The following is a 12,044-nucleotide window of genomic DNA, read 5'->3' on the forward strand; positions in this document are numbered from 1 at the left end:
TCAGGCCAGCAGAAAAGCCATTAGCCTTTGTTCCTGGCCTCCACACGTGGGAAGAGGGGCTGGGGACAGCAGATGGGACAGAACTGCTGCCTCTGGGGTCTGCACAAGGGCTTTGCAGGCTGCTTTCCTGGAGACCCTGCCATTTCAGTGATGGCATAGATTAGAAAAGCTCTGCAGTTACTCTTTTGCTCAAGTAATCACAAAGTGTAGCTGCTGGTGGCTGCAGTACCTAAGCAAGTTCCCTTTTGTTTTAAAATGCTGCTCTGTGCTGCCTTTTTGAGGTGTCTAAAGGCTGCTCTAGGGCAGGGCACAATACCAGTCCTACCACGTAGCTGGCACGAGAACAGGCAACTGTCAACAGCACTCCAGCAATTAGAGATCAAGTATTGTCTGGGGATTTCAGCTTCCTTCTAGCTGGAGATCTTTTGTATCCTGGTGTGCACAGCCCTGTGTAATGGGAGACCCAAAACCACACCCTGAGCAGCATTGCTCGAGGGGGAGCTCGTCCTTCAGACAACAGCAAAATCCCCTTGCTTTAGGTGTCCCCAAAAAGTGACCCCAGTCACATGGAGCTCTGCTCATGCAGGGTGAGGGCTAAGGCAGATGGGCTTCTCTCTTTTTTCGACACTGTCTCTATCCTGCTGCCTGCACGGGTTCAAATGAGGTTGGAGGATGATTTTTGTGTGGCCATCAGTCTCTTCAAGACCATCCACAGCATTTTTCTGCCATCTGTCATTTTGAGAAGAAAAGCACACAAGAAAAAATAATAAACTCAAATTATTGCCTAATCAACACCAAAATCAGTGCTGCTTGCTCAGCCTGCGGGCCACAATTAGATGCCATCAGCAAATTTGGGCAGCTTGCCTGGGCTGCAGTCTTTCATCTCTGGAAGACTGACAGGCAAACCAGGGATCTGCAGGCAGAGGAAGGAGCTGGGATCTGTTTGAAGGACTTGCCTGGCTCTTTGAGGAAAGAGCACATAATTCAAAAGAATATGAAAAATGGACTTTGTGTTTGTTAATTAAAGGAAAACCATACCAGAGGAGGGGCTGTTTAGGCCTCCAGCACCATCTCACAGTATTGCCCTGGTTATGCAGCCCCAGCTCAGTTTGCCTTGCCAGGAGGATGCTCTGGGTAAATCACTTTGGGAAATGATGGAACACGTGGCACTTGAACATCCTTACAGCCTTGGCAGGGCCATCACGTGTCTCTGCATTCATGGAGGATCTCAGTACCTGGTTTGAAGCTCACACCTTCCTCTTCCTCCCGTTCTGCACCTCAGCTGCTTTTCCAAAAGCCAAGAGCTGGAGCAAAGGGCAGTGCCTTCACCCACAGTGCCAGCTGGGGAAGGGGATCTCAGAGCTGGGGAGGGGGTGAGGGGAGCACCCAGAGCCGGGAGGGAGGGGACAGTGGGATCAAGGTGCTCCTGGCAGGGGCAGGGAAGGGGTGTGGGACTGGGCAGAGCAGGGGGCTGGACACTCTGAGTCACACTGGCCTCCACATCTGCTGGTCTCTGTGGAGGCAGGGCTCAGAGGTGTTCAGAGCAGCTCAGAGGAAAGGTGCTGGGGCTGTCCCTCCTCCCAGGGAGGAAGGTGGGTTAGAGGAACAGCCCTGCTGAAGCTCCAGAGCTCTGAAACGTGATCCTGCCCGAGGCACCTCCCTGGGCCCCACCTCGCCCTCCCTGACCGATATATGTGCCCGGCCCTGGGCGGCGCGGGGGCCGTGGCTCGCTCAGCCCCCGGGAGCCCCTGCTCAGGGACAGGAGCGCCAGGGCATGGCCAAGAACACCAACATGCGCTGGCGGCTGCCGCTGGTGTGCCTGCTCTGGGAGCTGGCCATGATCGTCCTCTTCGGGGTCTTCGTGCGCTTCGGCGCCGAAGCTGACGCGCACTGGGAGGAGGAGAAACGGGACATGAACCTGACCAGTGACATGGAGAACGACTTCTACTTCCGATACCCCTGTGAGTATTCTGGGAGCCTAATCCTTGTGCTGGCTGGTCCCCATCCCATCCCATCCCATCCCATCCCATCCCATCCCATCCCATCCCATCCCATCCCATCCCATCCCATCCCATCCCATCCTATCCCATCCCATCCCATCTCGATCTATCCCATCCCATCCCATCCCGATCTATGCCATCCCTATCCATCCCATCCCGTCCCATCCCGTCCCATCCCATCCCATCCCATCCTGATCTATGCCATCCCGATCTATCCCATCCCATCCCATCCCATCCCATCCCATCCCATCCCATCCCGATCTATGCCATCCCTATCCATCCCATCTCATCCCGTCCCATCCCGTCCCATCCCATCCCATCCCATCCCATCCCATCCCATCCCATCCCATCCCATCCCATCCCATCCCATCCCATCCCATCCCATCCCATCCTGATCTATGCCATCCCGATCTATCCCATCCCATCCCATCCCATCCCGATCTATCCCATCCCTATCCATCCTGTGCTGTGGCAGAGCCTGTCAGAGGTGCTGTCTGCACCAATTGCTGGAAGGTCATGCTCTCACCTCGAGGCTGGCTTGGGGTTCACCAAAGAACCAGAGAAAAGCCTCATGGCCCTCTGGTGCCTTGGGGCTCTGTCAGCAGCGTCCCATGACGTCTTTTTTCCAGGAATAGGGCTGACGTGTTCCCAACACTCTGCAAGTTTCAGCTCTCTGCCCCCTCCCTCAGCTTTGGATCAGAGCAAGCCTTTCTGTGCACACAGAGGAACGGCTGTTGAGATCCTGTGACATCTTCCTCCTCTTCCTCCGTCCACCCCCTCACTTGTGAATTACCCTTTAGCTACTGGCATTTCAGTGCCAGAGTCCTCCTGAGCTGCCAGGTTCCCAGGGTTCTTGGGTTCTGCATCACAGCGACACAGAAATTATTCAGAAGGTTAAAGCTCTTCTGGCCAGCCAGTGCCTCTGGGTGGCTTTGATCTCCAAGGCTGGTCATCTTTGTGAGCTTTTCAGAACAGGCTGCTTCTGTAGGCAATTGTTTCCAAGGAAGCAACAGGCCTGAGTCATGCATCTATTTAGAACATTTCCATTAAAAACACCTGCTAAATCAAAGGAGCTATAGCAACCTGTGGCTGCTGAGGATTAGCTAGTTGAGAGAAGGATTTGCTTACAGAAACCCGCTGCTCAGTCAGCCTCCAGGTTCATGTATGGTCGTGGCTGCTCTGGGCTCTCCCTGGACATCTGCCCTTGGGACCAGCCCCACGCAGGCCGGTGTGAAGCAGCAGCAGTGCCTGAGGGCTGCTCTTGTCACTGGTGTGCTGGGAGGACATCAGGAGTCCAAGAAAGAGTGTGTAGGAGCTAAGGAAGTGACATCTCTTCTGTCCTCATATCCCACTCCTGCTCTGCAGTGCCAAATATTCCCCCTCAAATGGCAAGATGGATTCAACACAACTAAATCAAGCTAAGGGCAACTGCTCAGTTTAGCTTTGAATTACGTTTCTGTTTCAGGCCTGAGGAAGAGCTCACGTGCCCAAAAGCACAGCTGCTCTTTCTCCCTTATCTAATCAGAAATTTTCTCTCTCTGCAAAGATGGACAAACATGACAAGATAGCCAGACTCTGGAATTTCAATCCTTGTGTCCATCCTGTGCTGCTCAGAAGACTGTGGTGGTTGATCACCCGAAGATCATTTGTACCAACATATCTGTGACCACTGCTGTCCCCAGCACCTGTCTGCAGTGGCAGAGGGATAAGGGTGACGAATTAACAGGTCCTTCAAGCCAGAGAAGATTGGGAAGGCAGGCAGAGGGAAGCTGTCCTGGTTTCAGGAAGCCAACATGTGGTTGTTGGTGCCCATTGCCGGGCCCAGTCAGTGAGACAATTCCTTCTCATTTTGGATTGCAAGTTGATATTTTGTAATCAGTGACTCATCTGCTCTCTAGGGGAAAAGAAATGAGATTTGTTTGTCCCCGAGAGCATTCTCAAAGCCCAAACACTTATTCTTGATAGTTATGGCAATTGTCCTGCCACAAAAGCAGGCTTACAGAACCTGTAGGGCATGGCAATGCCTGTACTGCCTCAATGATAACAATGTTATTCTTACTAAGGGAAAACAAAGGCAAGGGTTAGAAAAAGGTTTTAGATTGGGTGTGGTTTAAGGAAAGATCTGCTCTTCCTGCTGAGTTCATACAGGGTCTAACACAATGAGATCCTCTGGGTTTTGGGAAGGCACAGAGTCCACAGCTTTAACTCTGACCTGTGTATTTCTGCTTTTAGAATGAGAGAATGAATATATGATGCAAATGGCAGCAGATAAATCTAGCTGTATATTGTGCTGCTTACACTGGAAAAGAGAGAGGAGAAATAAATACAGCTGCAGAGGGAAAGTCTACGGGATTGTGTGGTAAAACCACAGTAACTAAGATTGGTTCTTAGGACATGTGGAGAAGTGCTTTGGAAGTGACCTCTACTGAACAGTGCCAGCTGAAGATCTTGTCTCCTTCCTTTTTAAAGAGTGATTTCATAGCGGGGACATCTTTTAAAAGCAATCAGATTATCATGGCACTGCATGGCTTAAGCCTGTCCAAATGCTCATCCTTAAACAAGTTACAAGGTCTTCTCAGCTTCTGCAGAGCTGCACTTCATACAAGCCTTCACCCACCCTCAGTGGAAATAGCAGACACAAGCCCTGTGAAAATGGACCAGGAGCTGATGGATTTCAGCACAGTTTCGGGGTAGAGCAGACTTGAACCCACAGAATTTCCTTTGCCCTGAGCTTACACCCTCTCTGAGTGCACAGACTTTGCTGGATGTAGTGGCTATAATGATTTCTGCACTGCAAAATGCAGAACATTCTGGTTTATCTCTCTCAGTGCTGTGTTTATCTGCTCTGCACCATGGTTTTGCTGGCAGGAGTCTCCCAAGGGGGATCCCAGCCTTGGGTTTCCTGTTCTTTCCATTGGCTGGGAGGCCTGCAGTGTTAGGGTTTGCACGATTCAATTTGAAAGTATGCAAGCGTTTCAGCTCACTTAATTGCAAAGGAATGCTTATCTGATAGAAAGGTGCAGCATTAAAAAGTACAGCAGGTTTACTGCACCAAAAGGTCTTTCTAGAGGCTCACACAGATCTGGTTTCCCCCGGGGAAGGGCATCTGAGGGGCTTGGGTAAGCAGGTCTGACCATTAGTGGGAAGAACTGGGTCTCTCTGGTTTGAGCACTAAAAATCTCACACGGTGGGTTTCTGCTCTCAAGGGTGTTTTGCTGCTGATTTCCAAAGCATTTAAAAGTGTATTTGTAAACTTTCCTTGTTCTTGTGCTCTCCTTGCTCTGAGCCATCACCAGGACCCTGCACTGAATGGATGTACCCAAAATGGCCATTTACGTGTTTTAACAAAACTTTACTGTTCATTTCACGTGATGGTTTTGAGTTTTTCACAAAAGGAGAATAAACAATCTGAATAGAAAAAGGTTTTCCTTTGTACACTCCATTACTCTCAGGTCTTCTTTTGCATGCAGCTTTTAGTAAACATTTCCTTTAAAGGCTGAGCCTTTTAACCAAAAGCCAATTTCTAAAAGCTGAGCCATTTTCAGACTTAGAAGCATGGGGACATGAGGCAAACACACATTTTCTCTTGAATTTCCCCCCTACTGCTACTGATGTAATTAGTTTCTTTTCAACACCAAATGCACGTGGCTCTTGCAGCCCTGCTGTCCTCACAGAGCTGAAAGTCCCTTCCCTCTGCACAGCTTTCCAGGATGTCCATGTGATGATCTTTGTGGGCTTTGGCTTCCTCATGACCTTCCTCAAGCGCTATGGATTCGGAGCTGTGGGTTTCAATTTCCTCCTTGCTGCCTTTGGGATCCAGTGGGCTCTCCTGATGCAAGGCTGGTTCCACTCTTTCAAGGACGGGAAGATCCTCATTGGAGTGGAGAAGTAAGGAGGAGTTGGGCTCTGGGATGGCACCTCTGGCCTGGCCAGTGGAAGAGCTGGAATGAGAGCCAAGCAGTTGGCAACGCCTGTATGTCAGTGCTGGGAACACAGATCATCCACATTACCTGAATAATGTGGGACTGTGAGCATGGGAGGAAGGTCACTGGGAAATCCAGGGATGTCTCCTAATCACTTCTTTGTCTTCAGGTGGGATTTCCAGAGCTGGGGGTGGATAAGAGTGATTTCCAGAGAAAATTTCCCTTATTAAACCACAATTTTCTTTCCCTTTTTCAGCCTGATCAATGCTGATTTCTGCGTGGGCTCTGTGTGCATCGCCTTTGGGGCCATCCTGGGCAAAACCAGCCCCATACAGCTCCTTGTCATGACTTTGTTTCAAGTCACACTCTTTTCAGTGAATGAGTACATCCTCCTCAACCTTCTTCATGTAAGGCTTTAGGTAGTACCTGCTTTGTTCTGCTCATTTCTCTCTGCACCTCTTCAAACCTTCTCCCTTTGCTGGGGCTCCACCAAGACACTGCCTTCATAAGCATTAAAAATGCAAGAATTCAGGCAGCAAAAGTAGGCAGATTGTCAAGGAGAGGGGCAGTGGGTCATGCTTCCCTGGGAAGGGAGATCTTCTGGGGTTTTACACATAAGCCTGGCAATTCAGGAGCACTGGGTCCCTCTGTCAAGTGCACAGACAAGCTGGGCATGATGCAAATCAGTCCTCAGCTCCAGAACAAGTGGAGATTGCAGAGGCAAACCTCTGTTTTCCCGTGGCTGCAGGTGAAGGATGCAGGTGGCTCCATGACCATTCACACCTTCGGAGCCTACTTTGGCCTCACGGTGACACGGATCCTGTACAGACCCAACCTGGAGCAGAGCAAGGACAAGCAGGGCTCTGTGTACCACTCTGACCTCTTTGCTATGATTGGTGAGCCAGCCTTCACCCCGGGGTGCTGCAGCATGGGGAGCTCTCAGCTGCACAGGGCTGGTTCCTCCTGTGTCTCTGGGAAAAATGAAACCAGCATGAGTTGAGGAGCTCTGTATCCCAGAGGTGTTTCACATTTCAGTTACTCAGCTCCCTTCATCAGTGGCTGGGCTGGGATGGTGCCTGGGAAGATAAGGATGTATTTTGGTTCCCTTTCTGTGCCAGCCTTTCCTGATGCTGCTCTCATCATGTGGGGTGTGAATCTGGGGAAGCAGGACTATAGGATGCAATTTCTCCCTGTGCAGAAGAATTTTGTTTTCAATCCCTGTTTTCTTTCTTTTCCCTTTCTCTTCTTCATCCCACGTGCCCCATCCCACCAGGCACCCTGTACCTGTGGATGTACTGGCCCAGTTTTAACTCAGCCATTTCTGACCACGGGGATGCCCAGCACAGGTCTGCCATTAACACGTACTGCTCGCTGGCCGCCTGTGTCCTCACCACCATGGCCTTCTCCAGCATGCTGCAAAAGAAGGGCAAGCTTGACATGGTAAGATGGGAGCACAGAGCCCTGCACTGCCCCAGGGACACATAATGAGGTTGATCAAGGGTCTAGGAAACAACTGACACTTGTGTTTTGCTGAACAGACACAGGGTTTCCGGGGATGATGGTGAAACCAGCATCCAGTCAGAAACTCTGAGGCTATATTGAATAAGAAAGTGGGAATGGGTCCTGCAGGGCTTGAAGTGTGGGGTGATGCCCTGCCAAGTCACAGCAGGGACTGGACTTGCTCTTGGACACATTGCAGAGCCCTTTTTGGCAGCGCTCCCCATCAAACAAGGCCTGCGCAGCAGCTCGTGAGCAATCGGGGGGCTGACTCGTACGTGTTGGATGTGTGGGTGACAAGTCTCTGTGACAGCAGAGCTTGCATGACACACGGGTGAGACAATTTCCATCTCATCACAACTCCCCACCCATATCTGTGGATGCAAAGAACGTGTGTGGTACGGGGAGTGGGAGTCTCTGTGCACCTGTGCTACAGACAGAAGCTGCCTGTTCTTTTCTTGTTTTTCACCACCCAGTAGGAAAATGGGCCCTGATATTTCCTCTGGAAACATTTTCAGAGCTGATTCTCCCGCTTTGCCATTTGCACCATCCCTGAGCAATTGCAATGTCCCTGAGATGCCAAGGCAGAGTGGTTGCCCCTGCAGGTGCACATCCAGAACGCCACGCTGGCCGGCGGCGTGGCCGTGGGCACCAGCGCCGAGATGATGCTGACCCCGTATGGCTCCCTCATTGTGGGCTCCATCTCTGGCATCGTGTCCACCCTGGGCTATGTCTACTTCACGGTGAGTGCTGCTCCAGGGGCCTGCAGTCCTGCTCCTGCTGAGGAGACCAGAAATGGATTCACTTCCCTTTGATGGTTCCTGCTTTCCAGAATCCCTTGTGAGATCGCTTCTCTCTCCTTTCACTGCCCCAAAATGCTCAGCAAGTTTCAGACTCCCAACAGGAGCGTGTTTGGAGGATATGTTGTTAGTTTATTTTGAGCTTGGCTCACATCTTTGTCTCAAGCCTTTAGCTCTTTAATGGGACACAATATCTCTCGTCTTTCTCTGCTTATCCCAGTCCTCCATGGAAGAAACTAATCCTTTCCAGGACCACACTCAGTTCCCTGATTTCTCTCTACTTCCCTTCCCCTCAGCCTTTTTTGGAGTCCAGGTTGCACATCCAGGACACATGTGGCATCCACAACCTCCATGCCATGCCAGGCCTTATTGGGGGCATTGTGGGGGCCATCACAGCAGCTGCAGCCACAGAGGATGTGTATGGAAAGGAAGGGTAAGATGGCTTGAAATTCTTCCCTGAGGACAGATTTTACCTGAAGCTGTGTGGGCTGGGAGCAAATAACAGCTTTTGTTAATAGTTCAGAGTTGCCCAGAGCTATCCCTCAAAAACATGGGTTGCACTGACTGTGTTTGGCTTACTGAATTGTAGCCTAATCTTATGCAGCTGACTCTTGGTGGCCTCATAAAGTAAGCCACAGTCCTGCTGTTTGGCATTATTCTGGGCCACAATGGGGAGGGAAGTGCTTCTCCCTCTCCCCTGCATTGTTTTGTGGGGTCAGGTAAGGCTAAAATTCGGAATTACAAGGAGAATGTTTATATTTTGGGCTCCTCCTTGGTAAAGCTTTGCCAGGGGTCAGAGAAAGAAGTGAGCGGTGTTTTGGTCATTGGAACACTGCAAAAGAGGGATGGGGGTAGGGAAGAGCTCCCAAAAGAGCTGGGCACCATGGCTCCTCCAGAGCTGGGGAATCCCTCCTCTCAGGGGCAATCATCACCATGTCTGCCCTTCTGCCAGGGGCAATCATGCCCATTTCTGCCCTCGGCAGGTTCATCAAGGCGTTTGACTTCACGGGCGTGTACCAGACGCGGACACCCAGCATCCAGGGAGGCTTCCAGGCAGCCGGCATTGTGGTGTCTCTGCTGATGGCATTCGCTGGGGGAGCCATCGTGGGTAAGCCGGAGGGCAGCGCGGAGAGGGGAGGATGCTCAAACAGCGGCATCCATGTGCCGGATCCATCCTGGGGGGACGGCACCGAGCGCCGTGCCAGGGCTGCGTTTGCCCCCTTGGGTGGAGCAGCCGCATCCCGCCGTGCCCACCGCCCTGCCCTCCTCCTCGCAGGGGGCATCCTGAAGCTGCCCATCTGGGGGGACGCCGCGGCCGAGAACTGCTTCGAGGATGGCATTTACTGGGAGGTGAGCAGGCCGGGAGAGGGAGCGGGGCGGGGGGCACGAGATGGCGCTGTCGGCCCGCGGCCCGGCCCGGGGGGCTCAGGGGGCTCTGCCGCAGGTGCCGGAGGACGAGGAGAGCGACGTGTACCACATGCACAACCCCGACAAGCCCGCCTCGCCCTGAGCCGCGCCCCGCCGCCCGCCCGCCTTCCCCGCCGCAGCACCGAGCGCAAAGGGACCGTCCGCTCCCCGAGACCGCGGGGCTCTGCCCTGCTCTGCCGCTTTTGTGGATACAATAAAGTGTTCTTCTTTCCAGGCCTGTGCTGCCGTGTGTCAGCGGCCGGGCAGGATGGGATGTGTGGCACAGGGATGGGATGGGATGGGATGGGATGGGATGGGATGGGATGGGATGGGATGGGATGGGATGGGATGGGATGGGATGGGATGGGATGCGCGGCACAGGGATGGGATGGGATGTGCGGCACAGCCGCTGCCAGGAGAGCTCTTGGCTGCCCGGGGCAAAGCAGAGGCGCTGGGACGCTCCCAATGCCCTGGGGACAAAGTGGAGGCATGAACGGTGGCAGCACGAGCTGGGTGTGTTAGAAAATGTATTGGATTATGCAGTCTGGGGAGATACTAGGTTTGGGAGCTGGCACCTTGAGATGACAACCCCCACGGTGGGAAGCACAGGCTGGGCTGGTTCTTTTTGAGGAGGGGATGCAGGGGTGCAGCAGCTGAGCCTCTACTCATCCTGCCATCCACGGCAGGGGTGAGGGCCATTGTGAGTGCAGCTACACTTCTACATGATGGCCTCTGCCATCACCTTGCCTTGAACCACCCTTCCAAGGCCTCCATCAGCTCCTTGGGAACATTTTTGCATGTACAGCACAGGCTGAAAGGACCTTTTCCTCCTTTTTGGCTTCATCCATTTCTTCCAGTGTCACCAGATGTCTCTTTCCACTGTCTGATGCTATTCTGATGGGAAGAGGACAGCCCCCATCTCTTAGCTGGACCATCAGGCTTCAGCCAGAGTTGGAGGACACAGGGATGAAAACAGGGCCTAAAATCCTGCATGTTTTCCAGGGTGATATAATATGAGGAGCAGGAAAGGAAAAGGGAGGGGGGGAAAGGAGGTAGGAGGGCTGATAGGTCTCTTCACTGCATCTAGCTGTAATTCTTACACCTGAGGGGGGGAGTCAAAAGTAGCTATTCACATCCCCTTGGGATATGACACCCTCATTTTCCATGCTGGGTAAAGACAAAAACCCTTTACAACATGTTTCTGGAATTTGTCAGCAGCTGCCAGCAGCAGCATGTTAATTAAATGTCGGCAAAGATGGAAGCAAGAGGCTCTGCTCTAATTGGACACTTTGCTTGGTGGAGCTGAAAAACATTGTGACAGAGGAGGAGGTGCCGAAACACTGTGTTCCCCTGCCATGGCGGGGACGGGGACAGCCAGGCACCGAGACGCTCTCTCCTGTACACACATTGCCTCCATTTGGCCTGAAACAACCTCACCATTGAAAAAAGAAGAGTAATAAAAGGCCTAAAATCCTCCACAGGATTGGTTTCCAGCACGGCAGCAGTGTGGCATGCAGGGAGAGGGCTGGTTGGCTGAGGAGAAATTCAGAAATATCGTAGCTGGGCCAGCTGGAGCTCCAGCCTGCTTGCCAGCAAGTGGTGTATTGTATATTTCTTTTATGATGGCAAAGGCAGGTCTGACAGGGGTTAGAAATGGTCTCTGGAGAATGATCCCTGCAGAGGCTGAAACATACATTGAGCTCATCCTTTCTCTAAGACAGGGATGGGAAAATGTAGGGCAAGTGTTTTCCCAGTGCTGGGATCTGCTGAAGGAGGGAGATCTCATCCCAGCTTCTCTGCCCTGGGAAAGGGATGTAACAGCCATTTTCTGCTCACAGCTTCATGCAGAGAGTGCATCAGAAACCACCACAGGGATGTTCAGTGACAGGCACCGCAGGCAATGTCATTTCAGAAAGGAAGTCCAAAACTTCTCCCCACAAGTCTGCAAAATCTAAAAGCAGGAGCAGACCTTTTGGGCACTGCGTTTCCTCCTGTGTGACTGGACTGGTGTCCCTTCATCCCACACCATTTAAGATCTGTCTGTGTCCCAGATAATCTGTGTGTCCAACCTTCGTGGCCTCTGGTCTTTCCTCCCAGCAGCTCACGAGGGTCCATGTAATGGTAAAGACTGGGTGACCCTCATTGCTTCAGCAAAGTGGCCAACCCACATCTCTGATGACAGCTCTGCGAGCCCTGGGAGATGGTCCTGTTCCATGTGCATGTGCTGGAAGAAGCAGCCCTGACCCAATTCCCCGGCCCTCTGCGCTGTGCCTCCTCCTCGTGGGAAGACCCCTAAATTGCCGGGGCTGCTGGGCAGCGAAGCGTTTTATTGCCCGTGCTCTGGCGGGGCTCAGTCTGGTCTCAGTGCCTAAATCACTCGCTGGGGCTGGCCGTGCAGCTTTAATTCCCTGGCAAAC

The 12,044-nt window shown here is 52.4% G+C and overlaps 1 protein-coding gene across 1 annotated transcript; it reads left to right on the forward strand.

Moving 5' to 3' along the window:
• The first annotated feature begins 1,774 nt into the window (after positions 1-1,774).
• On the forward strand, positions 1,775-9,747 carry RHCG (Rh family C glycoprotein). Its single transcript, XM_058033527.1, has 10 exons — positions 1,775-1,961; positions 5,702-5,888; positions 6,180-6,330; positions 6,672-6,819; positions 7,197-7,363; positions 8,026-8,163; positions 8,517-8,653; positions 9,204-9,328; positions 9,497-9,570; positions 9,665-9,747. Exons 1-10 carry the CDS (start codon positions 1,775-1,777, stop codon positions 9,728-9,730), a joined length of 1,380 nt encoding a protein of 459 aa, XP_057889510.1. The 3' UTR covers positions 9,731-9,747.
• The last annotated feature ends 2,297 nt before the right edge of the window (positions 9,748-12,044 follow it).

The sequence above is a fragment of the Melospiza georgiana genome, chromosome 13 (assembly GCF_028018845.1).
Source record: "Melospiza georgiana isolate bMelGeo1 chromosome 13, bMelGeo1.pri, whole genome shotgun sequence".
NCBI lineage: Eukaryota > Metazoa > Chordata > Aves > Passeriformes > Passerellidae > Melospiza > Melospiza georgiana.